We start from the raw sequence: 25,983 nt of genomic DNA on the forward strand, positions 1-25,983 counted from the left end.
CTGAGGAGGACTAGACTAGACTAGCGAGGCCCACAATACTGTATTGTACTGTGCTGTACGTGAATCAACTCCGCTAAGCCTCCTCTTATTTGATCTAATGTTGTAATGCTCTTATGATTTATGATGGAAAATAGGTGACAAGTGGATTATCTGCTGCCGCTAAGGGCGGGGTGTGTGTTGGGGGGTGGGGGGGGGGGTGGAATAGAGATTAGCTCCATGTTCCTGAGCTGGTGTTTCACCCCTCTGAGGGGCAGATTTGAAGGCGCCCCCCCCCTTCTGATGCAAGGCCTTTTCATGTTAGGTGGCACGTAGATGGTGTTATGACTCGATCTTAACCGGTGAATGTGGTCTCGCTGTGACTCTGCCTCTGTGCCTGCGACGTGCGGACTTTACAATGGCTTTTGATGTCAAAGTGACCCTGTTACTTTCTATGAAGTATTTAAATATGTACGATTGTCCAACTGTGTGAACTTTTACTTTGTTAATCAAATCAGATCTTGCTCTGCATGGTCACAAACCCCTGTCTGTGAACTGACGTTTGTGTGTATGCTGTATGCTGCCCCTATTTAGCTATTCCTCAGGTATGCTAATTCTGTTTAGCTAGTCCTCAGGTGTGCTAATTCTGTTTAGCTAATCCTCAAGTATGCTAATTCTGTTTAGCTAATCCACTGGTATGCTAACTATTTAGCTAGTCCTCAGGTAGCCTAACTCCGTTTAGATAGTGCTCATGTATTCCAACTGTGTTTAGCTAGCCCTCAGGTGTGCTAACTCCTGACTCTGCTCTCTCCAGATGCACCCTCTGGGGCTGTGCAACAACAACGATGAGGAGGACCTGTACGAGTACGGCTGGGTGGGAGTGGTGAAGCTGGAGCAGCCGGAGCTAGACCCCAGCTGTCTCACTGTCCTGGGGAAGGTACGACGCTTTCTTTGTTGGTCTCTCTCTGTGTAGTTCTCCCTCTGTTGGTGTCTCTGTGTAGGTCTCTCTCTGTCGGTTGCACTCTCTCTCCCTATCTTTTTTCCCCTTATTTAAGCGTTGTTCAGGTTATCTATCTGTGGTTGTCGGGCGAACAGTTCACACAGCGATGGTTTTGTTTGGTTTTCGCTTCTCCACCTCCTCAGGGTGAGGGTATTGAATCCCTCCCTCCTCCCTCCATCCCTTCGTTCCTCCCTCACCATAGTTCCTCCAAAAACAAGTGTCCGGCTATGGGATGTTATTTTTGGTCATTCGGCTTCTCCTGAAGAGTCGGCCATTTTGGTGGGCATTTTTTGTCTGGCCTGCCCCAGCAGTGATGGTGGTGTTGTGAAAGTGATCTAGACTGCCTGGTCGGTCACCTCATTAGAAGCAGCGACCAGCCAAAACAAGGAGGCCATCTTCCTGGGTTTCGCGCCAAGACTGTAATTAGAGAGGGGGGGAGTGTGAGTTGGGTGAGTGGGGGAGGTGGTGGGGGATTGCCCCCATTGTTGCATCTAGACAGCCCCCCTGCCAGGCGATGGGCACAGCTGGTGGTATGCGTTTCCCAGACACTGCCAGGACAGCCTGCCCTCCAGACCCACCGCGGCCCTGCCAACCATGCTAGGGGGGCAGGGACCCCCACGGTCAGCCCAGCCCCCCCCCCCCCCCCCATCTGTCCCTGCCCTTCCACCCTGCCCTGTGGTGCACCTACCACAGTCTGGCCTTCCTCTGAACTCCAGACTCCTCTCTGACTGCTGTGGTCAGTGGCATCTGAATATGAAAACGCGTGCAGTCTTGCGCATTGCACACGCTCGTTTGCAATGCGCAGACACGCACACACATGTACAATTCGCCTTAATCGAAGCCGAATAAAATCAAAACGGCAAGTCAGCAAAACTGTCGTAGATGTAGAACGTGCCTTTTGGAATGCTCGCCATCCCAGAAGAAAGGAAAAGAAAAAGCCAGCAGAATAGAAAGATGAAGTGGAGGAGATGGAAGGGGCAGTCGGTGGAGCTCCTACTCTTTCCGGGAGTGCTGGACCGCGGCGCCCCAGAGTGCAGGCCTGTCACCGATATGTACACAGTTGTTTCCGCCTCTTCCTGCCTGGTTCCTGTGGGCGCCGCGGGCCTGTTGACCTCTGACCTCAGAACTCCCTCAGTGCGCCACTTGGAGAGGAGGTCCCCTGGGAGAAGGGGAAACGAGGAGCAAATTGGAAGGTTCCCGGGTAATGAAATAACACTTACTCCAGGAGCTGTCGGCGTGTATGATCACTCAGAGAGACGACTCAAAGCTTTGGTTGTTGTCGTCCATGGAAGTTGTGGGATTGTTGTTTTTGCTGAGGTGTGGTTGCTGGAGCAGGTTACAGTAGCTCTCCTTAGGTTTGTTTCTGTCTCGTGTTACTATGACAACCCTATACCCCGGGCGCTCCATAACCCCTGCCAGGCTTCACCGTGCACACACACACACACACACACACACACTACTGCGCCCACACAGACCCAGCATGCTCACCAGTGGGGGAGCAGACCATATCCAACATCTGTTCCCCTCCCTGTGCCTGCCTCTGTTCCCCCTGTGCCTGCCTCTGTTCCCCCTGTGCCTGCCTCTGTTCCCCTCCCTGTGCCTGCCTCTGTTCCCCCCCCTGTGCCTGCCTCTGTTCCCCTCCCTGTGCCTGCCTCTGTTCCCCCTGTGCCTGCCTCTGTTCCCCTCCCTGTGCCTGCCTCTGTTCCCCTCCCTGCACCTGCCTCTGTTCCCCTCCCAGTGCCTGCCTCTGTTCCCCTTCCTGTGCCTGCCTCTGTTCCCCTCCCTGTGCCTGCCTCTGTTCCCCCCCTGTGCCTGCCTCTGTTCCCCCCCCTGTGCCTGCCTCTGTTCCCCTCCCTGTGCCTGCCTCTGTTCCCCTCCCTGTGCCTGCCTCTGTTCCCCCTGTGCCTGCCTCTGTTCCCCCTGTGCCTGCCTCTGTTCCCCTCCCTGTGCCTGCCTCTGTTCCCCCCCCTGTGCCTGCCTCTGTTCCCCTCCCTGTGCCTGCCTCTGTTCCCCTCCCTGTGCCTGCCTCTGTTCCCCCTGTGCCTGCCTCTGTTCCCCTCCCTGTGCCTGCCTCTGTTCCCCTCCCTGCACCTGCCTCTGTTCCCCTCCCAGTGCCTGCCTCTGTTCCCCTTCCTGTGCCTGCCTCTGTTCCCCTCCCTGTGCCTGCCTCTGTTCCCCCCCTGTGCCTGCCTCTGTTCCCCTCCCTGTGCCTGCCTCTGTTCCCCTCCCTGTGCCTGCCTCTGTTCCCCCCCCTGTGCCTGCCTCTGTTCCCCCCCCCTGTGCCTGCCTCTGTTCCCCTCCCTGTGCCTGCCTCTGTTCCCCTCCCTGTGCCTGCCTCTGTTCCCCCCTGTGCCTGCCTCTGTTCCCCTTCCTGTGCCTGCCTCTGTTCCCCTCCCTGTGCCTGCCTCTGTTCCCCTCCCTGTGCCTGCCTCTGTTCCCCTCCCTGTGCCTGCCTCTGTTCCCCTCCCTGTGCCTGCCTCTGTTCCCCTCCCTGTGCCTGCCTCTGTTCCCCTCCCTGCGCCTGCCTCTGTTCCCTTCCCAGTGCCTGCCTCTGTTCCCCTTCCTGTGCCTGCCTCTGTTCCCCTCCCTGTGCCTGCCTCTGTTCCCCCCCTGTGCCTGCCTCTGTTCCCCTCCCTGTGCCTGCCTCTGTTCCCCCCCCCTGTGCCTGACTCTGTTCCCCTCCCTGCGCCTGCCTCTGTTCCCCCTGTGCCTGCCTCTGTTCCCCTCCCTGTGCCTGCCTCTGTTCCCCCCTGTGCCTGCCTCTGTTCCCCCCCTGCGCCTGCCTCTGTGCCCGCATCTGTGGTCTTCTGGCACTGCCCGCCAGTGACGCTCAGCCAACAGCTGCAACTTTTCAGTGCTAAGTGGCTTCTGGATCCTAACCCTGTCTGGCATGTCTGCCAGGGCCCGAGGGAGGGAGGGGAGGGGAGGGGTGGATGTATGGGTGCGAGGAAGAGAGGGGCGAGGGGGAGTGGGCCAAGGGGCAGGGAGAGGTCAATGTGAGAGAGCGAGTGAGAGAGAGCGACTGTACAAACACACACACACACATTCACTCAGACTGTACATGCATACACACACAAACTGGCAGCCCCTGGGCAAGGTGTTTGCCAGCGGTGATGCCTTGCCCGGTGCTACTGCATGCCAGGGTCCTGCTCTCAGATTGGACTGCTAGCTCTATAACAGGTAGCGTTGTACTTAAATAGGTTCATTCTGACCACACATACCTAGATAGACTGGCAGCCACGCACCCACTTTTACGATTGCCTTGGCGAGTAGTGAAATAATGTTTCTTGTTGGCTGAAAGGTTCGACGTGTGTTCCTTTCCTCTCCTCTCTATCTCTCTCTCTTCGACTGTTTTGTATGAGCCGAATTGTGTTGGAAAGGCTTAACAGGTATTGAGGTATTGATTTATCTAGAGGGGCTAGATTAGTGCATCAGAGAGGAGAACGTCGATGGAGCAGTCATCGGCGGTGTTTTTCCCCAGCGCGTTCTCCTCGGCGTTGGAGTGAGAGGGGGAGCGTCCGCCACAGTGCAGCCCACAAGCAGGCACTCTGTGAGGGATGTCTCCCCGGTAGAACTCTGGTCGAGTTAATCATCGGGAGTCACGATGTATTTTTCCTCTTCGGGGTTCTGTTGGCTGACTTCTTCTAGGGATGTCTGTGAACTCGTTTATGACGTCGGCGTATCGAAGATGTTCGGTTCGGTTTGACAGCTGTTGCTTTACTGGAGCGGCAGCCTCGGCTGTTGGTCAGCTGGGCTTTGTGGTAGCTTCTGTTAGTCCCTCCTCAAGAAATCCGAGGTATTGATCGTGTTAGCGTGCGGCACGAGCGATTGTGATGTTTTTCAATGAGTTCTCACAGTGACCATTCCCCTCTTCCTCGGCACAGTCACAGTAAGCTGTCCCCCCACCATGACGACAGGGAGAGAGACGGAGAATAAAGGGACAGAGAAGAGGGGAGGTGGTGGTGGTGGTGGGGGGGGGGGGGGCGGGAAGGAGAGACGAGAACAAACCCTGAGAAGTGTGGATTTCCCAGGGGCCTCTTGGGTGCTCCTTTCATGTTTGTGTACACCTCAACTTGCCGATAGTATCTCTGCTGCTGTGCCTCCCCCCTCCTCGCCGGCCAGGGCCTCTCCCCATTGGACAACTTTCTTCAGGGTGTTTTTGTGTGTGTGTGTGTGGGGGGGGGGTGTTGTCGGCGGAGCCCTAAATCACTGCTTCGCGGGGATCCCACTGAGCCAGTTGCCATGGTCACTGGGAAGCTCCTTGTGTCATGTGGCTCCGAGTGAGTCGTTCCCGGAGCAGAATTACCCAGAGTTCAATGGGAGGCAAAATGACCATTATCAGACTTCACAGCTCGGCCCCCTATTTAACAGAGAGAAGAAAGAAGCCCAGGGGGACTTAAGAAGGAGTGGGGGAGGGGGGGGGGGCAGGAGGGAGTGGCAAAATGGGGCAAGTGGGGGAGAGCAAACGAGGAGAGAGAGAGAGGGAATGAAAGGAGAGAAAAAGAAAGTGCAGCTGAGGGGGGGGGGGGGGGGGCGGGGGGAGTTTTCTCTCCTTTATCTCTCTCCCTTTTTTTTTTTCTTCTCTCCCTTTATTGATTTCTTTGAGATTCCGGAGCCCCTCTCTCTTAACCGACGACCAGACTGGTGCAAACTGCTCCGCTTCAGACCCAGGCCTGGCCGGCGGTGACAAGGGACTCTGGGACTGCTTCCGGTGGCCTGTGAAGCCAGCTATTAGCAGGTGTCTTCTGTGAAGGCTCAGGCTATGTCCGCGGAAGAGACTGCGAGTGCACGAGCATGTGCGAGTGTGAGAAGCCATGCTCTGGAAGTCTTGAGTTCATACAGGGCAACTACTCCCAAAACATGAAGAACCCTGCTCTTGTTGGTCCCGTGTGTAGGGAGGGAGGGAGGTGAGGCGAGGAGCACCATGATGCAATCCGCACCATGGTGGGTTAGGTCGGGGATGAGGTGGCGGTTGCGTAATGCCGCCGCCTCGCTTTATCCGGAGGCCCATCAGATTTCCAGGTAGAGCAGCGTCTTCGATGTGCTCACTCAGGAGGTGACGTCGGGTCTTATCAGAACCCTTCCTTCCCGGGAATAACCAGACAGGCCGCTCCCTATTGCCCACCTCCCCCCCCCCCCCCCCCCAGCCAAGAGGCTAACAGCTAAGATGTCTACCTCAGATAAGAGAGATCCTCCAGAGCCGCCCTCCTTCCCTTTTAATCAGCGAATGCGCTTCGGATCCCAGATCCTGTTCTACTGGTTCAGATGCTCCTCCCCCTTCCCTCTCTTCTCTCCCCCTCCTCCCCATCTCCACCCCCTCCTCCTCCTCCCCCCCCCCCCACACACCAGATGTTTTCTCCTTGTTCTTGCTGACTGGGGGGCCCAGCCCAGAGCTGGACACGGTGCTTCTTTAACGAACAATGGCCCGTTTTATCGTGGGAGGCGTTCTTCCTCCCAAGTCAAGTATCGCCACATTGTTAAGGGCGAGCCATCTGATGCCGCCTTAATGGAGATGTTTCCGAGGAGATCTGTCAACCCTCCTCCTTTCCCTCCTGCTCCTCCTCCTCCTCCTCCTTTCCCTCCTGCTCCTCTTCCTTTCCCTCCTGCTCCTCCTCCTCCTCCTTTCCCTCCTGCTCCTCCTCTTCCTCCTCCTCCTCCTTTCCCTCCTGCTCCTCCTCTTCCTCCTCCTCCTCCTCCTTTCCCTCCTGCTCCTCCTCTTCCTCCTCCTCCTCCTCCTCCTCCTTTCCCTCCTCCTCCTCCTTTCCCTCCTGCTCCTCCTCCTCCTCCTTTCCCTCCTGCTCCTCCTCTTCCTCCTCCTCCTCCGCCTTTCCCTCCTGCTCCTCCTCTTCCTCCTCCTCCTCCTTCTTTCCCTCCTGCTCCTCCTCCTCCTCCTTTCCCTCCTGCTCTTCCTCCTCCTCCTTTCCCTCCTGCTCCTCCTCCTCCTTTCCCTCCTGCTCCTCCTCTTCCTCCTCCTCCTCCTCCTCCTTTCCCTCCTGCTCCTCCTCCTCCTCTTCCTCCTCCTCCTCCGCCTTTCCCTCTCCCTCCTGCTCTTCCTCCTTTCCCTCTCCCTCTCTCTCCTGCTCCTCTTTCTCCTCCTCCTTTTCCTCTCCTTCCTCCTCTCCTGTGGTGGCTGTCTAGATGATCAGGCTTGACTGCCCGTATGGTTTTGGACCGTATTGTCTGTTCCTGGTAGAGTCAAAACTGTACCAGCCCGACCTAAATAGTAGATGATCTGCAGAGGCGATACTAGATCTGTTCTAGTTACGGGGGTGGAAGTGAAGTAGCTCTCGACTCTCCAGAACATTAACTATTTAGGTCCAGAAAGCTAGTGTGGATCATTAGTGTAGATCATTGGAAGAACAGGCAGAAAGCAAGGTGATCTATGAGCACATGGGTAGGTGTGACCGCAGCTTCGGTGCATTCATCAATTCATAGAAATAAAGTGTTGAATATTGACATTATCTGTTTCTCAACTTGTGAAGTCATTGTTGATAGTTATTGTGACATGATCAGTGTCTTAATAGATGAGTATCATTAATCATTAATAACAATATATAACTAAAGGTAAACCAAGCTAATTTGTTATTTTAGAAGAGTGTATCAAACTGGTAGCCCCTCGTATGACTCCTATGCTTGACAACCCCTCCTATTGTCATTGTATAATTCGCACACTGGGTAGAAGGCTAGCTGGTATGGGTAGGAGGGGGTAGCTGGTATGGGTAGGAGGGGGTAGCTGGTATGGGTAGGAGGGGGTAGCTGGTATGGGTAGGAGGGGGTAGCTGGTATGGGTAGGAGGGGGTAGCTGGTATGGGTAGGAGGGGGTAGCTGGTATGGGTAGGAGGGGGTAGCTGGTATGGGTAGGAGGGAGTAGCTGGTATGGGTAGGAGGGGGTAGCTGGTATGGGTAGGAGGGGGTAGTTGGTATGGGTAGAAGGCTAGCTGGTATGGGTCGGGTAGGGGGTAGCTGTTCTGGGTATGGGTTGAAGGGTCAGGAACAAGCAGAGAGAGAGAAGAAAATGAAGCCTTAATGAAAGCTAGTGACACGTAGTTTAATCCACGTTCAATCCCTGCACGTGTCTGATTATATGGAGGCTGGCTTACACTAACAGGTTGAGAGGCTAGCTAGTTAGGTAGTATGTGTGTGGGGAGCCGGTGCCAAGGACTCCAGCTACTGTTCTCTTGTTTGATGAGAATATAGGAGGTCTCTCCTGAACAGCTCCAGTTTGTAATGGGCCGGCTGTTTGCCAAGTCACAGGCCTCCTCTGAGGTGCCACACACACACACACACACACACACACACACTGTGCTGTTCAATTGTATAATTTTGGTTATGCAACGATGGTTGAAAGGCCACCCCACATTGTGCGCTGAGGCAGAGATGGAGGGAGGGAGGAGGGGAGAGACGTGGAGCGAGGGAGAGACGGAAGAGAGAGAAGAGGGAGGGAGAAGTAGGGGGACAGGAGAGGATTACAAATGAAAGTTAGAAGTGAGGTTCACAGTACTTTGAAAAGGCAATGTGGATCCAGGGAATGGACATGTAAAAAGCCCAGTCTGACAGAAGACAAACTTCTGTGTTGGGTTCCAGATCTTTCTCTGTCCTTCCTGGAGATGTCCAACGTGTCCTACACCAGCACCATCTCCTCCAACTCTGAGAGACGGCCTCATCCCTAAGAGACATGCTCAGAGACGGCCTCATCCCTAAGAGACATGCTCAGAGACGGCCTCATCCCTAAGAGACATGCTCAGAGACGGCCTCATCCCTAAGAGACATGCTCAGAGACGGCCTCATCCCTAAGAGGCATGCTCAGAGACGGCCTCATCCCTAAGAGGCATGCTCAGAGACGGCCTCATCCCTAAGAGACATGCTCAGAGACGGCCTCATCCCTAAGAAGCATGCTCAGAGACGGCCTCATCCCTAAGAGACATGCCCATCCAGGACAGCAGAGGTGCTCACAGTGTAACACCAGCAAGCATAGTTGTCTGTGAACACTGTGACTTGCACCGACTGTGTGCGTGTGTGTAGTGAGAGGGGTGTGTGTAGAGCACTTACTCTAATTCTGAACAAACCCTAACAGTTCGGCCCCGAGCCAGTTCAGGTCTGTGGGTTATGGCCGCCTTGTTGACAGACTACGATCCAGGAGCTAACAGCCCAGGATCCTGTTCCACAAAGGCTGCTCAAAAAAGCTGGGATTAAAGTACCAAACCTGACTCAACCAAACTGGTTATCTATCAAACAAGTCCGTCGGGGCTAAAGCAGTTCCATAAAGGCCAATTCTAGTTCACCCAAGCTGACGAATTCGAATCAGATTCAAAGGAGTCAAGATAATTGCGGTTGCACCATATTTGTAAGAAGCCTGTGAGGTAGAACGTGGATCATATCGATCCACCACGGCAAAACGCAATGTTCACTGCCACGCGCATTCTCCCCGAAAGAACTCTCTCTTTAAGCCGCTTTGCCTACGATGACAGCTCCCTCATCCACCACCTCATCAACATAAAATGACACACCAGGATTGACATGAACGATAGCCTACATAGGTTGAGGTCTTTTTTTTTATAGGTCTTTACTTCATTGATTACAAAAGGCCTCCTTAACACATCTAAGGTGAGTTTTTTGACATTGTTTTAAACAAATAGTCTACAATTAACCATTAATAACTTTTAAACTGGGTTTTTGTATAGGGGAAATGGAAGATGGAGGCATGGATTTAGGTTTGTTTTTGCAATTTTACATGATTTATATAGCTATGATCACGCTATTGGGGTAATGTAGATTGACACACGTGTTAGGTAAACCTAACCCTAAAATCAACATAAAATATGCATATTTTATGTAGCCTCAACCTAAACGTTGATTTCACAAACTAGCCTAGTTTGTATCATTCTGAAATCGTTGTTCATCAGTGTCTAAGACACGAGCCTAAATGTTTCATTTATTGATGTTGATTTTCTATAAATGTACATTTTTAACTGACAGTGATAAAAACAGAAAAAGTGAAATATGGCATCACGCCAGAAAGTCCATGGGTCAGTGTTACAGGAACATCTGGTGAAGCAACAACACAGGCTCAGCCTGACAGTTACCCTGCTTCCTTGGCAGCATGGGTTGCCATGGTAACGAAGTTCCAACGACTGATTCGTTGAACCGATTCGACTGGAAATGAGTCCGACCAGCTGACATTGCCCTGGCTTATCCGGTAGACTCGCTTCATGGAGAACAGGCCTCGGATCTTCATCCACCAGGCTCCTCATCCCTGTGAGCCCCCCCCCCCCCCCCCCCCCCCCGCGCTCGGTGCTTTGCTGGTTCCACGTCTCCACGGAGATATTAATGATCGCCGGGGCGCCAGCAGAGTGGTTCAAGTGTCGTCCCCCGTCTGTGTTTACGTTGAGTCACCTGTGCGTTTACATGACCAGTCAGAAGGAGGTGGGGTTGTGGGGGATTACCCCCCCCCCCCTTACCATGTACTTAACTCAAGTCAAATCCAGCCGTCGGGAGCACTGCAAGGGGTCTGAAGTGATGGTAAACGCCCTGTCAGGGGTACACAAAGTTCACAGTGGATGCATGTTTTCCTGCCCCCTCCCCATGTTTTACTTGCCTCCAGTAAGTCCCCAGCGTTGCTGGAGGTGTGTTGCTGGGCGGAGAGAATGGAGGGATTGTCAAGCGGAGCATGTCGTCAGGCCTGGGGAGACCCAGGGGAGAGATACAGGGAGCCCAGGAACCTCTGCTTCCTGGTTGTGGAAGTTTAGAGGGTGGAAAGGCTGAGGTGTTTTGAAGGGGTTCCTGTTTGTAGTGCAAGTTACAGGCTTGCTGTCAATTCAGCCCTTTCATGCAGGTGACTGGTGCTTGTGTTAAAAGCTGCTATCAAGTGTATGCCGTTCAAAATAATAGCAGTTGATTGCGATATTTCTCCACCTGGTTGAATGTGCTCTATGTAGCAACTCGATCTGTAATATCTTAATGGACATTCTGGAGGATTCCGGTGGATTCGACCAACATTAGAGAAGGGTGTTTCCACTGCACACACAGAACAACGGCCATGCTGAGGACTGAGATTTACCTTTTGTAGAAAAGTGCTTTCCTGGCGCACACACACAGAGGGGACCACATATAAGAAAATCCATGGGAGGAAAGTATGCCTTTATCTCTTAATAAAGCAACCAGCCAGGAGGCAACATGACATTACAGCATAACAGCCGAGGGAAAGCCTTCTGGAGACTTAATGACCTTAATTATAGAGGGAGGGAGGGAGGGAGGGAGGGAGGGAGGGAGGGAGGGAGGGAGGGAGGGAGGGAGGGAGGGAGGGAGGGAGGGAGGGAGGGAGGGAGGGAGGGAGGGAGGGAGGGAGGGAGGGAGGGAGGGAGGGAGGGAGGGAGGGAGGGAGGGAGGGAGGGAGGGAGGGAGGGAGGGAGGGAGGGAGGGAGGGAGGGAGGGAGGGAGGGAGGGAGGGAGGGAGGGCAGGTGGAACTCTGTGTGTGTGTGTGTCTAGTCCAGCATAGCGATTTAAAGATGTAGACTAGCAATTTTCCATCTTTGGTAGAACAAGTCTCTTTTCTCGGCCAGCCTGGGAGATTTCAAGCAAAGACGATTCTTCCTGGGTTCCTGAGGGTTGGCTAAACATAGGCCAGCTCTTCCTCCTGTCTAGACCAGTACATGCTACCATGCCGGGCTGCGGTTCTGGCCTCTTGGTTAGGGTGTACTCGTTGACTCTCAGGCGGATGGATGGATGGATGGATGGATGGACTGGTGGTCAGGTGGGTGGGGAGGGAGGGAGGGGGAGGGGGTGCAGGCTGGCAGGCCCTATGTGGCAGCATGGCTTAGTAACGGGATTCACCCTCCATCACCCACTGGAGGCTTGGGCTTACAGGGATGGTAATAATAGAGGGTTATGGTTCCCATGATAACCATGATGTTTACAATTCATATAAATGCTTAGGGGTTATTACGATAACCATGATGGCTGCAAGAACAGATCGTGAAGGGTTGCTTTTTTTTTTTCCTCGACTGGGTATTACTTGCGGTCTTGGCAGCCTCCGGTCGCCTGGGAAAGGCTTGTTGTCTGGATGTTCCGGCCCAAGTTTAGCCGGTACAAGGGTGAGCTTGTCTCTCTGGTTCCACTGTCCTGTTCTGAATATTCACGACATGGCAGGCACACGGAGTACAGCAGCCTGGGAGGTGGAACGCCGCTCCAAATCCGGGGCCATTTTGACGGAACAGACTTCAGGATTTCTGATGGCAGCCTTAGATCTGAACTAATGTGACTAACACATCCCAACACAACACATCCCAACACAACACATCCCAACACAACACATCCCAACACAACACATCCCAACACAACACATCCCAACACAACCCAATTCGATACAACCCAACATAATCCAACCCAACATAATCCAATTGATGTGGGGTAGAGCTCCTCTGAGGGACATTGGGAGGCGATAAGCATCTAGCCTCATTCTTCCTGTCCTCCCCGGGGCTGTCCTGACTGGGGGAGGTGGGGAGGGAGGCAGGGAGGCGGGGAGGGAGGGAGGGAGGGGGGGAGGGGGGAGGCGGGGAGGGAGGGAGGGAGGGAGGGGGAGGGGGGGGAATGTCTCAGTAGTTGTGGGAGGGAGGGGGGATGACTTTCGCCCTTAGGTACATTTTTGTTGTCGTCAGGCAAGTCGCTACACTGCCGTGTCTGCCCAACAGGAGATTCTTTGGGGGGGGGGGGGGGGGGGTGAGGGGGGGGGGCTCTTTCTTCTCCCTAAGAAGGGGGGGGGGGGGTTCTTTCTTCTGCAAGTGTCTTACCCAGAGCCATTAATTATTAACTGGAATAGCTGACATCAAAGCAGCAAGCCCTGGCCTCAGACGCAGACATGAGTGTGAGACTTCAACAGGTCCCGCTTTGAACTCTTATAAAGCCCGTCATGCAACCGGGAGAGATGTTAGCGAATGTGAAGCGGACACGAATCTCATTGACCCAAGAAAGTTAAAGAAACATAGGACATTTGAATGCGTGTTTCAACGCGGCTGGTACAGTTTGAGTTTCTGATGGGGTCGGGATGATTTGATTCTTGTCTGAGATGGCCTCTTATCCTTCTGGGTCTGGCGAACATCATCGAACAGGAAAGCATCTGGTCACGGCTGAAGCACCACACAGATGCCCCTGCTACGTGGCTGTTTCCAATGAACAGTGTCGGGAGTGTGGAGGGATGAGTGTTTTCTCTCTATTCTCCCCCTCCCTTCCATCCCTTTCTTCTCTTTCCAGGTGGGATGGCTACTTCTCGGTGGTAGAACGTTTCACTACAGATCAAGAGGTTGCAGGTTCAAATCCCCTCCTGTATGCCGCTTTGGATGAGAGTTTTACAAACCAACATTTCTTCGTGTGATTCGTATTGCTTTGGGGTGCTAGGCTAAGGGGTTCGGGGGGGGTAACTGTACATGGAGACAGCTCCCAGGCTACGGAGCGCCACATCCCAAAAGGGGGGGCCGGCCACCTGGCTGCCAAAGCGGGGCCATTTCCTCCGAGGGAGAACGTGTCCACGGTCTCGGTCGGCCGGGCTGAGCGATTGTGATGTAACGATGACCATGTTTGGTCCGTGACACCTTTTTTTTTTTTTTTTTTTCGCTGCGAGGCTCAGAGCACCGCGCGGGATGGCCGGATCTCGAGCTCTCCTCCTCCGTCGGTCGGACGCTCTCTCGTTCTCCTCCTCGCTCCTAATCTCGTTCTCCTCCTCCTCCTCTTTCCTTCCGTCTCTCCTGCTCGTCTTCGAACAGTCTCTCCTTGTCTCTCTGCTGTCTTTCCTTTTCTCTTCCGTCTCTCCGTCTTCCTCTCCTCTCTCTTCCTCTCCTCTCTCTTCCTCTCCTCTCTCTTCCTCTCCTCTCTCTTCCTCTCCTCTCTCTTCCTCTCCTCTCTCTTCCTCTCCTCTCTCTTCCTCTCCTCTCTCTTCCTCTCCTCTCTCTTCCTCTCCTCTCTCTTCCTCTCCTCTCTCTTCCTCTCCTCTCTCTTCCTCTCCGCTGTCCCTCCTGGCTGAGTGATGAGAGCCATCGGGACATGGTTCTGGCATCGCTCTGTGTCAGATCACGGAGCGTTTTAACTTCACACCGAGTAAGTGGAACAGGGTGAAACCAGCAGGGCCAGACTTGATGTCGGAGAGAAGCGAGAGTTTAGATAAGGCGGGTTTCCCACAAGGGGAAGCCAGTTTTCTAGGACTCTGCGTTCTCTTTATCTCTGCCCTCTGGCTGGAAGCTTCAAAAGACTTCAGCACCAGAACAGTTCTGCTGCCCATCTGTGGAGATCTCACTCTCTCTCTGTCTCCCCCCCCCCCCCTCTGTAGCAGTTGGAGGAGTTTGGAATTTTGAGATTGTGTGCATGACTAGAATCTGGATTCTAGCTCTCAATTAGTGCTGTGGTGCTAAACTGGCCACATGCAGAGGCTAAATATGTTATATCAGACATGGCAGTTATAGATATTATGGATACGGAGCAGTTATACAAGCTGTGAAAGACAGGATGTTATAAATAAAGCGGTCATAGATGGTAGTTACCTAATGTCATAGATATTGTTTGTTTATGTGTTGTTATGTCATGTCGAGAGAGGCAGTACGCTCATTACTCCCATGTAGTGTGCTGGTTGTTCATCTCCTTATACTGGGTGACTGCTTCTCCCTCCCCGTCCCACGGTGAAACAGTGGAGTCAGTCTATTCAAAGACAGACATCGCCCCCTGGTGGTCAGAAATAAAACATTGAAAATCGATCATTAAAAAAAAACAGGGATGTTTATGTAATCTGAAAAGTTTCAGAAAGTTTTACACTGATTAACCCTATTGTTGATTCGAATTATTCATGAAATCACTGATAAAGAATGCAATGTTTTTCTGTGTTTACAGGCGAAGAGGGCAGTTCAGAGAGGAGCCACAGCTGTGATCTTTGATGTGTCAGAAAATCCGGATGCTATTGATCAAGTCAGTCTCTCGCACACACTCACAAATACACAACACATGAACAATTGCTCACACAGTCACGCGTACATACGCGCACTTGATACTTTCTGGGCACACATGCTGAGTGTGATCTAATTCTGTAGGAGACGAGCCCACCATGCTAACAACGTTAGCAGAGATTACTCCCTCTGCCTTCAAAGAGATTCCTCTCAGCTCTGAACGTCTCCCCCTGCTTTGTGAGCCCATTGAGGAATATTTCCACTAAGCTCGTTGCGTGCATGTTTGTGCGTGTGCGTGCGGGTACCAACAATAGCATTTCTCAGTCGAGCTCTCTCCCAGGACCATGGCAATAAACACAAGGTGTGTGCGTGCGCTGAATGTGCAAGACTGAAAACGAGATATCCAGGTTAAGCTGTAAGCACACCGTGAGCATGCTCGGTTGAGCTCATAATTGCCCAGGTAGTGCACACCAGCTCACCTCACCTCCAGAGACAAGACATGATCTATGGATCTCTCTCTCTCTCTTTCTCTCCTACCATTGGGCAGTCCCTGTCTCTTTGTCGTCTCAAACAGTAATTAGGTGGGCAGGGAGGCAAGCAGGCCGACACACAATACAAGTCACTCCCTCCCAGAGACTCTTAGTGGCAGGAATTCTCCTGTGGTATTCATCCTCCTCAGGCCAAGCCTGGACTTGCAGGCTCTTCTGCTCCTCCTCCTGCTCCTCCTCCTCCTGCTTCTCCTCCTCCCCAGCCTCTGGGTGGAGAGGAGCGGAGAGATAAAACGGAGTGCGGCGGACCACATGAAAGGTTTTGCTGGCGTCTGGATTTCCCAGCAGAGACGCCACCCACAAGGCTACAAGTAGTCTATCATCAACAAAGGAGAACGCACAGCTAGCCCAACTAGCACTAGCGCAGCTAGTCCAACTAGCACTATCACAGCCAGCCCAACTGGCTAGCACGTCCAGCCGCATTAGCACTAGCACAGCTTGACCAGTGAGCACTTGCACAGCTCGCTGCACAAGCACAGCCACCCCAAATAGCATTAGCACAGCTAGCTACACTAGCACAGCTAGCCCAAATCGCATTACCACAGTAACAGAGACGAGGGCCCAGCGAGAAATGTGTCAGTGAGCAGTGCATTTCATAGGAACATGACAATGGGAGAGCTGAATCAGTGAATATCCTGCCATTTCTACCATGGTGTTTCCAAATGACAGTACTGAGGAGGAGGAGCCTGTCTTCTGTCAACCAATCCCAAAACGGAACATACAATAGACAGACTGTACCGTATGTAGACAGTGACCCCTTGTCCTTTTGTCCAGCCCATGATGGATTCCCTTAGTGTGACATGAGAGAGCCACACTTATTTATTCATCGGATCACTACAGAGATTCGAGCAGACCGGTGTTGTGTTGACTAACTGTGCACGTGCAAGGCATGCTCATCTTCTCCACTCCTTGGCCCCCCCCCCCCAGTTGAACCAGATAGGAGAGGACCCTCTGAAGAGGCCGGTGGTCTATGTGAAAGGAGCAGACGCCGTCAAGCTGATGAACATCGTCAACAAGCAGAAGGTGGCCCGCGCCCGCATACAGCACCGCCCACCAAGGGTAAGGGCCCGCACCAAACGCGTGTATAGTGCTGTGCGTTGTGGAACGCCACTTGTGAAATATATTTTTTGTACAAAGCATGCATGCATGATGTATATTGAAGCAATAAGCCCCAAGAGGCCGTGTTCTGCGCTGATTTTAGAACAGGTAAGGGGCCATGCAACAGCCAGATGGTCCTTGATTGTGATTGGCTATATCACGTTCCATGCCGTCGTAAAATCCAGCGTAACCTTACAGGTTGTCCTCATAACCAGGGGCGTAGCCAGGACATTATTTTGGGGGGGGCTAGCTCTGGCAAGTCTTTTATTTGGGGTGGCACTTGATTGTCAAAAACTAAACATTTAAAACTCACAAACTGCATCACTCAGAGCAGTTTTCTAACGGTATCCAGTGGTTAGCTGCTAGTCTCCATTGAAGCGCTGTCAGAATGCAGGTACGTTGGTTTGCCTCTTGCGCTGTTGATGGGGGTGTGGCCCAACATGTTGCGAATATGAGGCTTGTAGCGTAAGTGACAATATAAGATGACTTTATTAAAAAAATACAAATGCATTTATTTCAGCCTTATACCGTTTCAGTTCAGGAGGGATAAAAAAAAAAGGCGGCAGGGGGGTCATTCTCTGACCAATGGTGGCCGTGGCCCCCCCTGGCCACCACGTAGCTACGCCCCTGCTCATAACAGTCTTTATCATTCCATATTACTGCGCATCACACGGCAAAGGTGTCCATCTGGCTGTTGCGTGGCAACGATTTATGTAGGAACTATACTTTGTAGTGGCGGAAGAATGATGGTTTATTATTAAACTGTTTTGTTTCTAATTGTTTTTATTTATGAAACCATATCAAATATATGTAGTTACAGTTTTAGAAAAGCAATAAGCCCCAAGAGGCCGTGTTTTGCGCTGATTTTAGAACAGGTAAGGGGAGTTGTTAGGCACGACGCAAAGCAGAGTGCCAGAACCCCATTACCTGTTCTAAAATCAGCACAAAACATGGCCTCTTGGGGCTTATTGCTTAAATGCACCATACATCCATACATATCAAGGGTTATTATAACCCTTGATATGTATAATAGAGCCTATTAAAAGAGCATTATTACTATCTTAATGACCTTTTTTCATATGAATTGCTATTGAAATCAAAACAGTTACTTACGTATGCATATTAATCAGTGTGAACGGATTTTTTTTTTTTTTTTTCATTGTATTTTTTATGTTTTAAAAATAAAAATGTTTTAAAAAAACAATCTCTGCCATAGTTCAGAGGGCCGGTCCAAATGCGTGGGCGGCCGTATTCGGCCCGCCGGCCGTAGTTTTGGAATGGGGGACCCCTGTTGTAGGGTATTTTACTGTAAAGGGGTGTGTACAAGTGTGTGTGTGTGAATGTGTTCTTGTGCTGGAAGAGTTGGTGTTGACCCAGCCTGTCCCACCCCTACAGCAGCCCACAGAGTACTTTGACATGGGGATCTTTCTGGCCTTCTTCGTGGTGGTGTCTCTGGTCTGTCTCATCCTGCTCATCAAGATCAAGCTGAAGCAGAGGCGGAGCCAGGTCAGTGCCTTCACATGGGCACACGCTGTCACTCACTCACTCTTTCATTCACTTTCACGGACTCTCGCTCTCATTTCCCTTGAAATGACTCCATCTCTAGTTGTACGTGGAATCCTAGTCCTCATCCACAGGCTTCCACACGTCACTACTCGACGTCTGTACATCACTCCCCAGACTGACCCTCCGCCCTTCCACTGTCTCCTCCTCTCCCCTCCACCCTTCTGTTCTACACTTTCTCCTCCCCTCCCCTTCTGTTCTTCACCTCCTCTCCTCCTGTTCTCCTCCTCTCCTCCTGTTCTGCTACTCCTCCTCCTCTCCTCCTGTTCTGCTCCTCCTCCTCTCCTCTTGTTCTGCTCCTCCTCCTCTCCTCGCCTCCTGTTCTGCTCCTCCTCCTCCTCCTCTCCTCCTGTTCTCCTCCTCCTCCTCTCCTCCTGTTCTGCTCCTCCTCCTCCTCTCCTCCTGTTCTCCTCCTCTCCTCCTGTTCGGCTCCTCCTCCTCTCCTCCTGTTCTGCTCCTCCTCCTCCTCTCCTCCTGTTCTCCTCCTCTCCTCCTGTTCGGCTCCTCCTCCTCTCCTCCTGTTCTGCTCCTCCTCTCCTCCTGTTCTCCTCCTCCTCCTCTCCTCCTGTTCTGCTCCTCCTCCTCCTCTCCTCCTGTTCTCCTCCTCCTCCTCTCCTCCTGTTCTGCTCCTCCTCCTCCTCCTCCTCTCCTCCTGTTCTCCTCCTCTCCTCCTGTTCTGCTCCTCCTCCTCTCCTCCTGTTCTGCTCCTCCTCCTCTCCTCCTGTTCTGCTCCTCCTCCTCTCCTCCTGTTCTGCTCCTCCTCCTCCTCTCCGCAGAGCTCTATGAACAGGATGGCGGTGCAGGCCCTGGAGAAGATGGAGACCAGGAAGTTCAAGGCCAAGATGAAGGGCCAGCGCGAGAGCAACTGCGGGGCGTCCGATTCGCTGAGCAGCAGCTCCACCTCCGACTGCGCCATCTGCCTGGAGAAGTACCTGGACGGAGAGGTAAGGGCCCGGCCTCTGCACTCGCCTGTCCCAACCCCGCGGAGGATAGACTCCTAGTCCAGGGGGTGGATAAGCTGTGAGTGGGGTGGGTGTGGCGGACTCAGGCTTGCAGGGGGAAGGGACCCGTATCCAGGGTTGTCGTCTGAGCCATGGGGGGGGGGGGGACAGGGGAGGGGGGACTAGACTGGTGTTCCTCTTCCTCTCCTCTTCGTTCCGCTCCCTCTCTTCCTGCGGTGCTCCTGGCGACTGTTTTCGCTGCAACCGAGCTGATGAGGCTCGGTCCGCGTGCGTGGGGTTTCAGGGTTAGACTTTCCTGTTTAGTTTTTTTTTTTTTTCAACCGGCGCTCGTCTGGAGTCCCGGCCGGTCATTGTGGAAATGTGTCCCCTTGATGTGGTTCTGTGGGGACTTCCTGTCAGAGGGACTGATCAAGGGAGAAGCTCCAGTCTGCCTCAGGCGTGTTGTTCTGGGGGGGTGGGGTGGTTTATTGTTGTGGTTGGTTTGTTGTCTTGATGAAGAAGTGGATGATTACAGGAAACGGCCATTCCGAAGACTGTATGGCATCAAAGGATGGTTTGACTCAGCAGAGAGGCCAGCAACAATAGATCGTGGGCACAAACCGCCTGGATGCATGAGTCACTCCAGAGAAGGAGGGAGAGAATAAGGGAGAGGAGGGGGGGAGGACAGGAGGCATGAGAAAGAGAAATGGAAAGAGAGCGCAGGATGTAAAACGAGGTCAGTGTCAGGAATCCAAACTGTCATTGAGTTTCCAGGCTGGAATTCTGGACGATAATCTCAAAGTCGGTCTACCTGGCCTATGTGACCTTCCAGGGGTCAGGGCTAGGGATGTGTCCAGGACCCTGTCCTATTGGGGGCTAAGTGAGGGTGGTTGTTGGATAGTGAAGAAAGGCACAATCGTTCCCCGTCTGGCTCGCCAACACCTGTCTTTTGATTCTCTGCTGCCATCTGCTGGACATGTGCCTGCACTGCGTGACCTTGGAGTTGACCTGACCTTGTTGCTCTGCCCCCTCCACAGGAGCTGAGGGTCATCCCCTGTGCTCACAGGTTCCATAAGAAGTGTGTGGACCCATGGCTGCTGCAGCACCACACCTGTCCCCACTGCAGACACAACATCATCGGTGAGTTAGTCTCCCTGGCGCTGGTTCTGTCCTGGGGGGGTGGGGGGTGGTGTTCCTTCAACAAGTCCTAGCTAATTAACCAAGGTAAATTATACCTGTGAACTAGCCTGCTTCGTGTCAAGCTAAAAGTTGAGCTGAATTTAGCTGTGTTGTGGAAATGTCTTTAAAGACAGTTCCCTCGGAAACATAAGTGCAAACTTTTTTTTTTTCTCACAATGTCGTTAATTAATTTGCGTGTTTACTATATCTCCCCCCAAATTTGTTTTAAATAAACAAGTTAAGAAATCATGTCACTTTAACTGTTTTCAAAAGCCTTTGGTTAATTGACAGTAGTCCTAAACTAGGCAGTGCATCTAGAGAAGTTACGACCAATTGTGGCCGTGTCCGTTCTTCGACAACACTGTGGTGGATGCAGGTGCTCTGATCATACAGAGAGCGTTCATCCCACCAGCCCCAACGGTCTTCAGAGACAGAAGTAATGCTTCCCTGACCAGTATCTGTGGAAGAGGTATAGGTTCAGCAGGCCCTGCATAGTTTATCTAGACAGTCATTCTTAAAAACTATAACACTTAAAAATAAAAACACTTTAGCAACTCTTAAGGATGGCAAAAACACATAATAGTAGCCTACCGTCCTTAGTAGAAAGGAGAGTAGTAGAGTATGCAGTCTGCTGGAACCACACATAAGAAAGCAAACCCAATGCAGCCAAGCCTTAACCACTGTTCAGTCTGTCTGCATCTCTGTGTTTCTTTGCATGTGGGACATTCTTGTACAGGGTTGGCGACTCAGAAAGGTTTTGCAAATGCAACTGTATGCCAGTAAATAAGAAGGGTATAGTTTGCTCCAAAGTGGTACCTGAATATTATCCAGGTCATTTTGAAATAGAATCAAGGACACTTTTTTTTTTTTTTTTGATTTAAAGTAGCCTACATATGTAAAGCCTAAATGTACAGGTATACATATACTGTCAGGCAGAATCCTAATAATTGGATTTGGTACATGTAATAGATCAAATTATATATTTTTAGTCATGCCAAGTCAAGTTTGCCATACTTTGGGTCACCTTCTGACCTGAGATGGAAGTCTGTGCTCGATCTGTGCAAAAATACTGAATTCAGTCTATTTTATTCACGGTCACTTTCCCTTTTTATTTTAAAGCTCAGCATTTAGCCCATCAGTTAAAAAATGTGTGTGCAAAGTTATTTTAATGTAATTTTGCGTACATCCAAATGTAATTTTCACTTGCTGCCACATTCTTTCTTTTGGGCTATTATCAACCTTCCTGAGAATATAGGCCAGTGATTACTGTCGGTGATTACTGATGGTTTCAGACACCTCAACAAATTACGCTAATTATCAATAAATGCATTAATTATTGCCTAGGTAGGCCTACAATTTACGCTTTTAAACGGTCAGCAATGTTTTGCCAAGTCGTCTCCCTCGCCCTGTTAATTGCGGCAACATTGCCCTTTTTTGGGGATAACTCCCCAAAACTCAAAAATCCAGTCATGCTGCTGAGTCAGGTGGCTGAGCGGTTAGGGAATCGGGCAAGTAATCAGAAGGTTGCCGGTTCGATTCCCAGCAGTGAAAAATGACGGTGTATCCTTGGGCAAGGCACTTCTCCCTACTTGCCTCGGAGGGAATGTCCCTGTACTTATTGTAATTCGCTCTGGATAAGAGCGTCTGCTAAATGTCTAAATGTAGGCAACACTGCCCTGCTGGGTTACCCTCTGCTTTTGGCGACTTAACTTCTTTTGGACGATCGCCTGGTCTGGGCTGCTTCTGTTCTCTGTGTGCGCGCCCAATCTAAGCTTATTGAGGTCTAGCTTGAATTAGCGTTGCCTGTTAGTGGCACGGAATGGTAGTGGAAAGACATGAGGCTTAAGTCCAAGTAGCACTTCCCTGAGACAGGCTTTTTTCGTGCAAGCACAGCTTGGGATGGAACATCCCCCTGCTCTCTAGGGGAGGAGTGGGCTCAGTTTGTTTTCATAGAACATCCTTATCAATCTCTGGCCCCCCCCCCCTCCATCCTCTCTATCTTGTCACTCTACCCCTTCCCCCTCTCTCTCTCTCTGCCATCCCCCTCCCCAGAGCAAAAGAAGGGTCCACCAGGCCCGGTGTGTATGGAACCAGTCAGTCCGCTGCACAGCCGTCAGCAGAGGGTGGTCCTGCCCGTCCACTACCCCGGCAGGGTCCACCGCGCCGGCCAGGTGACCGCCTACCCCACCCGCACCAGCATGGACCCCCACGGCAACCCCATCACCCTGCTGACCATGGACCAGCACCCAGACCCCCCTGGCCTCTACCCCGCCCGGGCCACCTCCGCCTTCCTGCGTGGCTACCACCCCACCCTGCACCTGGACCACTCCCTCAACCCGCACCACTGCAGCCTGGAGCACCGCGGCCCCCCCGCCTACCCGGCCCAGGCGCCCCCCCACCACGCCGCCTTCAAGAGGCCCAAGTTCCACGGCCGTAGCTTCTCGCGGGGCGGCTGCTTCTCGCAGTACGAGACCATGTACCAGCACTACTACTTCCAGGGGCTGACCTTCCCCCAGCAGGCAGAGGGGGCCGCGGCCTCGACCGCGGGGGGGCCCCTGGGGGCTAGCGGTGGGCCCCACAAGGGCCACCACGGCAGAGCCTTCCAGCAGGGGCTCCTGTACCCCACCGTGGTCCACATGGCGCCCGCCTCCAGCTCGCGCCTGGGGGACGCCGGCAGCACCTCGGGTCTGGGCTGTTACCACGGACACCGGTCGGTGTGCAGCGGTTACCTCGCCGACTGTCCGGGCAGCGACAGCAGCAGCAGCAGCTCCGGTCAGTGCCACTGCTCCTCCAGCGACTCCATGCTGGACTGCACCGAGGTCAGCAACCAGGGCGTGTACGGAAGCTGTTCCACCTTTCGGAGCTCCCTGAGCAGCGACTACGACCCCTACGTCTACCGCAGCAAGAGCCCGTGTCGGGCTTCCGGCGGCGGGGACGACTCGCTCACCCCGGCCCCGTCGGGACACGAGCACCCCCAGCCCTCTCCTCCCCACCCCCCCCTCTCTGGGGAGCCCCCATACAGTGGCGCCCCACCCTTGGAGCCGAGCAGGGAGGCCTGCTGCGCTAGCACTACCTCATCCGGACCACTAGAGGGCGCGGGAGCAGACAGGGGGAAGGTGGGGCAGGAGGAGGCAGTGGGGGTGGGGGGGGAGCTGGGGGCGGCGACGTGTAGCTGCTGCTTCGAGGTGCTCCCCCCGAACCTGGAGTGCCAGGACCCGGACAGGGCGGGGCCTCTCGCTTCGGGGCGCTGTCACAGGGGGGCGGAGTTTCAGGGCTCCACCTCCCCAAACTTTTACGCTCCCGAGCACATGTGCGAGCCGTCGGAACCGTTGTCCTACGAGGCCCTGCCCTGTTGTTTCTACCAGGAGATGAAGGCCCACCGAGCCACCGGGGGGCGCTATGGCGAGGACTACGCCGTGAACGTGCACTACGCGCACACGGACTCGGACGCCTGCTCCGGACAAGGCTGCTGCGAGCTCAGCCAGAGAATACCCATCATCCCCGAGGACACAGACTGCGAGTTGGGCCTGGGGGCGGAGACTGAGAGCAGCCTTTTGGCTGCCGGCGTCGCAGGGGAAGGGGAGGGGCGAACAGGGGAGCGACAGGAGGCAGGCAAAGGGTACTTTATGTCAGGACAGTTCAGGGGTCACAGCCACGCCCAGGAAGAAGAAACGAGGGCTCTGTTTCACCCGCAGTGCTCCGCTACCCACGATGCATCGTGAAACAGAGCAATTCCAGAGGAACGTCATGAGGTATGAAGTTCTACCCGAGGAACCGGGAATAGAACCATACCCTTCTGGTGACTCACCAGTCAGCCAGCCAGCGAATGAAAACCCTCAGTTGCCTTGTCTCTGCTCTAGCTCTATGAGCGCTGAATGTTACCAGATTAGAAGGTGTGGACTTCTACAATAGAGTCTGCCGTGTCTGGGTGTGGTGTCGTTTGTTCCTGTGGCCACTACAGGATCTGCTCCTCTCCTGCCACTAGGGGGCGAGACTGAAGGTCGTCCTGGTAGGGGTAGGTAAGGGAACTGGAAGTGCCTGCCACTGTCTGGGGTCCCGACCACACCTCAGTCTGGGGTCCGGGGCCTGGACCAGGCCACTGCCTGGGATCTTGGGAGTGGCTTCACCAGGCCGGCTCCACAAACAACTGAAATGGGGCCAGTTGCAAGAGGGCCAGTTTGTGAGATTCTTTTCTTTTTTTTTGCCAACTTGGTATGCTCAAGTTGGGGTGAAGTGGACTACATTTTGTGCGAGACTTGAGAATTCTCTCCTTTGTTTCAAACTGACGCTGTTAATTTGTTGTCACACAAACTTATTTGTATATGCATACAGATGCCTATGTATGTACATGAATGCACAGTTGCCTATATGAAGCTTCAACAAACCACCAACTCAGATGTAAAAATTCAACAGAAATATACCAAAACAAGAAGACGTGTTTTTTCCTTTTTTTTGGATGAGGAAGTCAAAGGGGAGCCAGAGTCACAGATTAAGCTACACTTTACCCAGTTTGTCTGTTTTCATATCTTGTGAAGCAGCACAATGTTTAGAACACTGCCAATATATATATATATTGAGCTAACAGAATTCAAAGTTTGCATTCAATACAGAATTCATGTATTTCTAAGTTCTGTGGCCGTTTTAGAAAACGTGCCAGATCAAGCCTTATGGGTAGCCGATAAGTCCTCAGACAAGCTCTGAGACATCCATGTCACTTCGGTTTGGAGAGAAGACCAAAACGACAGAGTAATATTTAGAGAACCGAAAGAAAGAGATGAGTAGACGTCAAACCCTGCTGTACTTGTAGTTTAGAAGGTCCATGTACCCGCCCTGACCGGCTCGTAGGGAGCCGCTTCTGCGAGGGCTGCATGTCTCAAAAGGACTGAGGATAGCCGTTGTAAACTTTGAAATCCACAAGGGACACTTTGTGCTACAACTGTTCTTTTAAGGTTTTTTTTTTTTTTTTTTTTTTTTTTACACACACAAAATGCAGTTCAATTCAATACATTAAATATCAGATTTTTTTCTATATAATCGCAGAAGGCATACAGGCTCACAGTGTCACAGTTTGGTCATCCATGCCTGTCTGTTTGCTCTACAGACTGCTCTATATGTTTCTATGAAATGTACGCATTCTACCCAGAGGCCATCGCTCAGTAATAACTATTTATATCTTAACCCAGTGCTGTAATCAGTGACGGTGAGAATCTAACTTTTGCCTTTGCATAGAGACGTGTACTGCAAATATAACATTTTGGGGTACTTGAGTCACTATTTAATTTTTTTATTGTTTGTAGCACTTAAGATTGTATAAACAGAAAATGTGTACAAAAAATTAATATTTTTTAATTTTTTAAGAATATAATTATTTTCTCCGTCACCATTACCAGGCTAGAAATCTGTGTATATTTCTGTATGTGTATAGAAGCACATTTCATAAATGGAAATAAGTTCTCTGAATATTTATTTACTAATATATTTATCTTTAAGCCATGTCTTATGTTCAGAGTGGATGAACTTTTCTTTTTTTTTTTTTTTGGTTGCCTTTTGAGAAATCACTAACATGAGACGTTTGTAAATACATGATAATTGCACACGAGACAATTAAATATTCTCTGACCAAAAACTGATTTTAAAACTTTAGTATCAGTACAGTTTTGTAATTAAAATGTACAAAGATCTGTAAAATATACAGTTTTATTCAAGTAAATGTTGTGGTCTCTTCCTTCTCTATATTTTAACCCTTCAAAGTGAA

General features: G+C 52.0%; 1 protein-coding gene across 1 annotated transcript in view; it reads left to right on the forward strand.

Moving 5' to 3' along the window:
• znrf3 (zinc and ring finger 3) overlaps nucleotides 1-25,896 on the forward strand; it is a 54,166-nt gene extending 28,270 nt beyond the window's left edge. Inside the window, exons 2-8 of the mRNA XM_084695011.1 lie at nucleotides 791-913; nucleotides 14,847-14,921; nucleotides 16,375-16,506; nucleotides 17,941-18,051; nucleotides 18,885-19,052; nucleotides 20,087-20,189; nucleotides 22,281-25,896. Coding sequence (XP_084551137.1) covers nucleotides 791-913; nucleotides 14,847-14,921; nucleotides 16,375-16,506; nucleotides 17,941-18,051; nucleotides 18,885-19,052; nucleotides 20,087-20,189; nucleotides 22,281-23,950 — 2,382 coding nt within the window. The 3' untranslated portion in view covers nucleotides 23,951-25,896. The remainder of the gene's footprint in view (nucleotides 1-790; nucleotides 914-14,846; nucleotides 14,922-16,374; nucleotides 16,507-17,940; nucleotides 18,052-18,884; nucleotides 19,053-20,086; nucleotides 20,190-22,280) is intronic.
• Nucleotides 25,897-25,983: the final 87 nt, after the last annotated feature.

The sequence above is a fragment of the Hypomesus nipponensis genome, chromosome 28 (genome assembly GCF_054491055.1).
Source record: "Hypomesus nipponensis isolate SF chromosome 28, ASM5449105v1, whole genome shotgun sequence".
Taxonomy (NCBI): Eukaryota; Metazoa; Chordata; class Actinopteri; order Osmeriformes; family Osmeridae; genus Hypomesus; species Hypomesus nipponensis.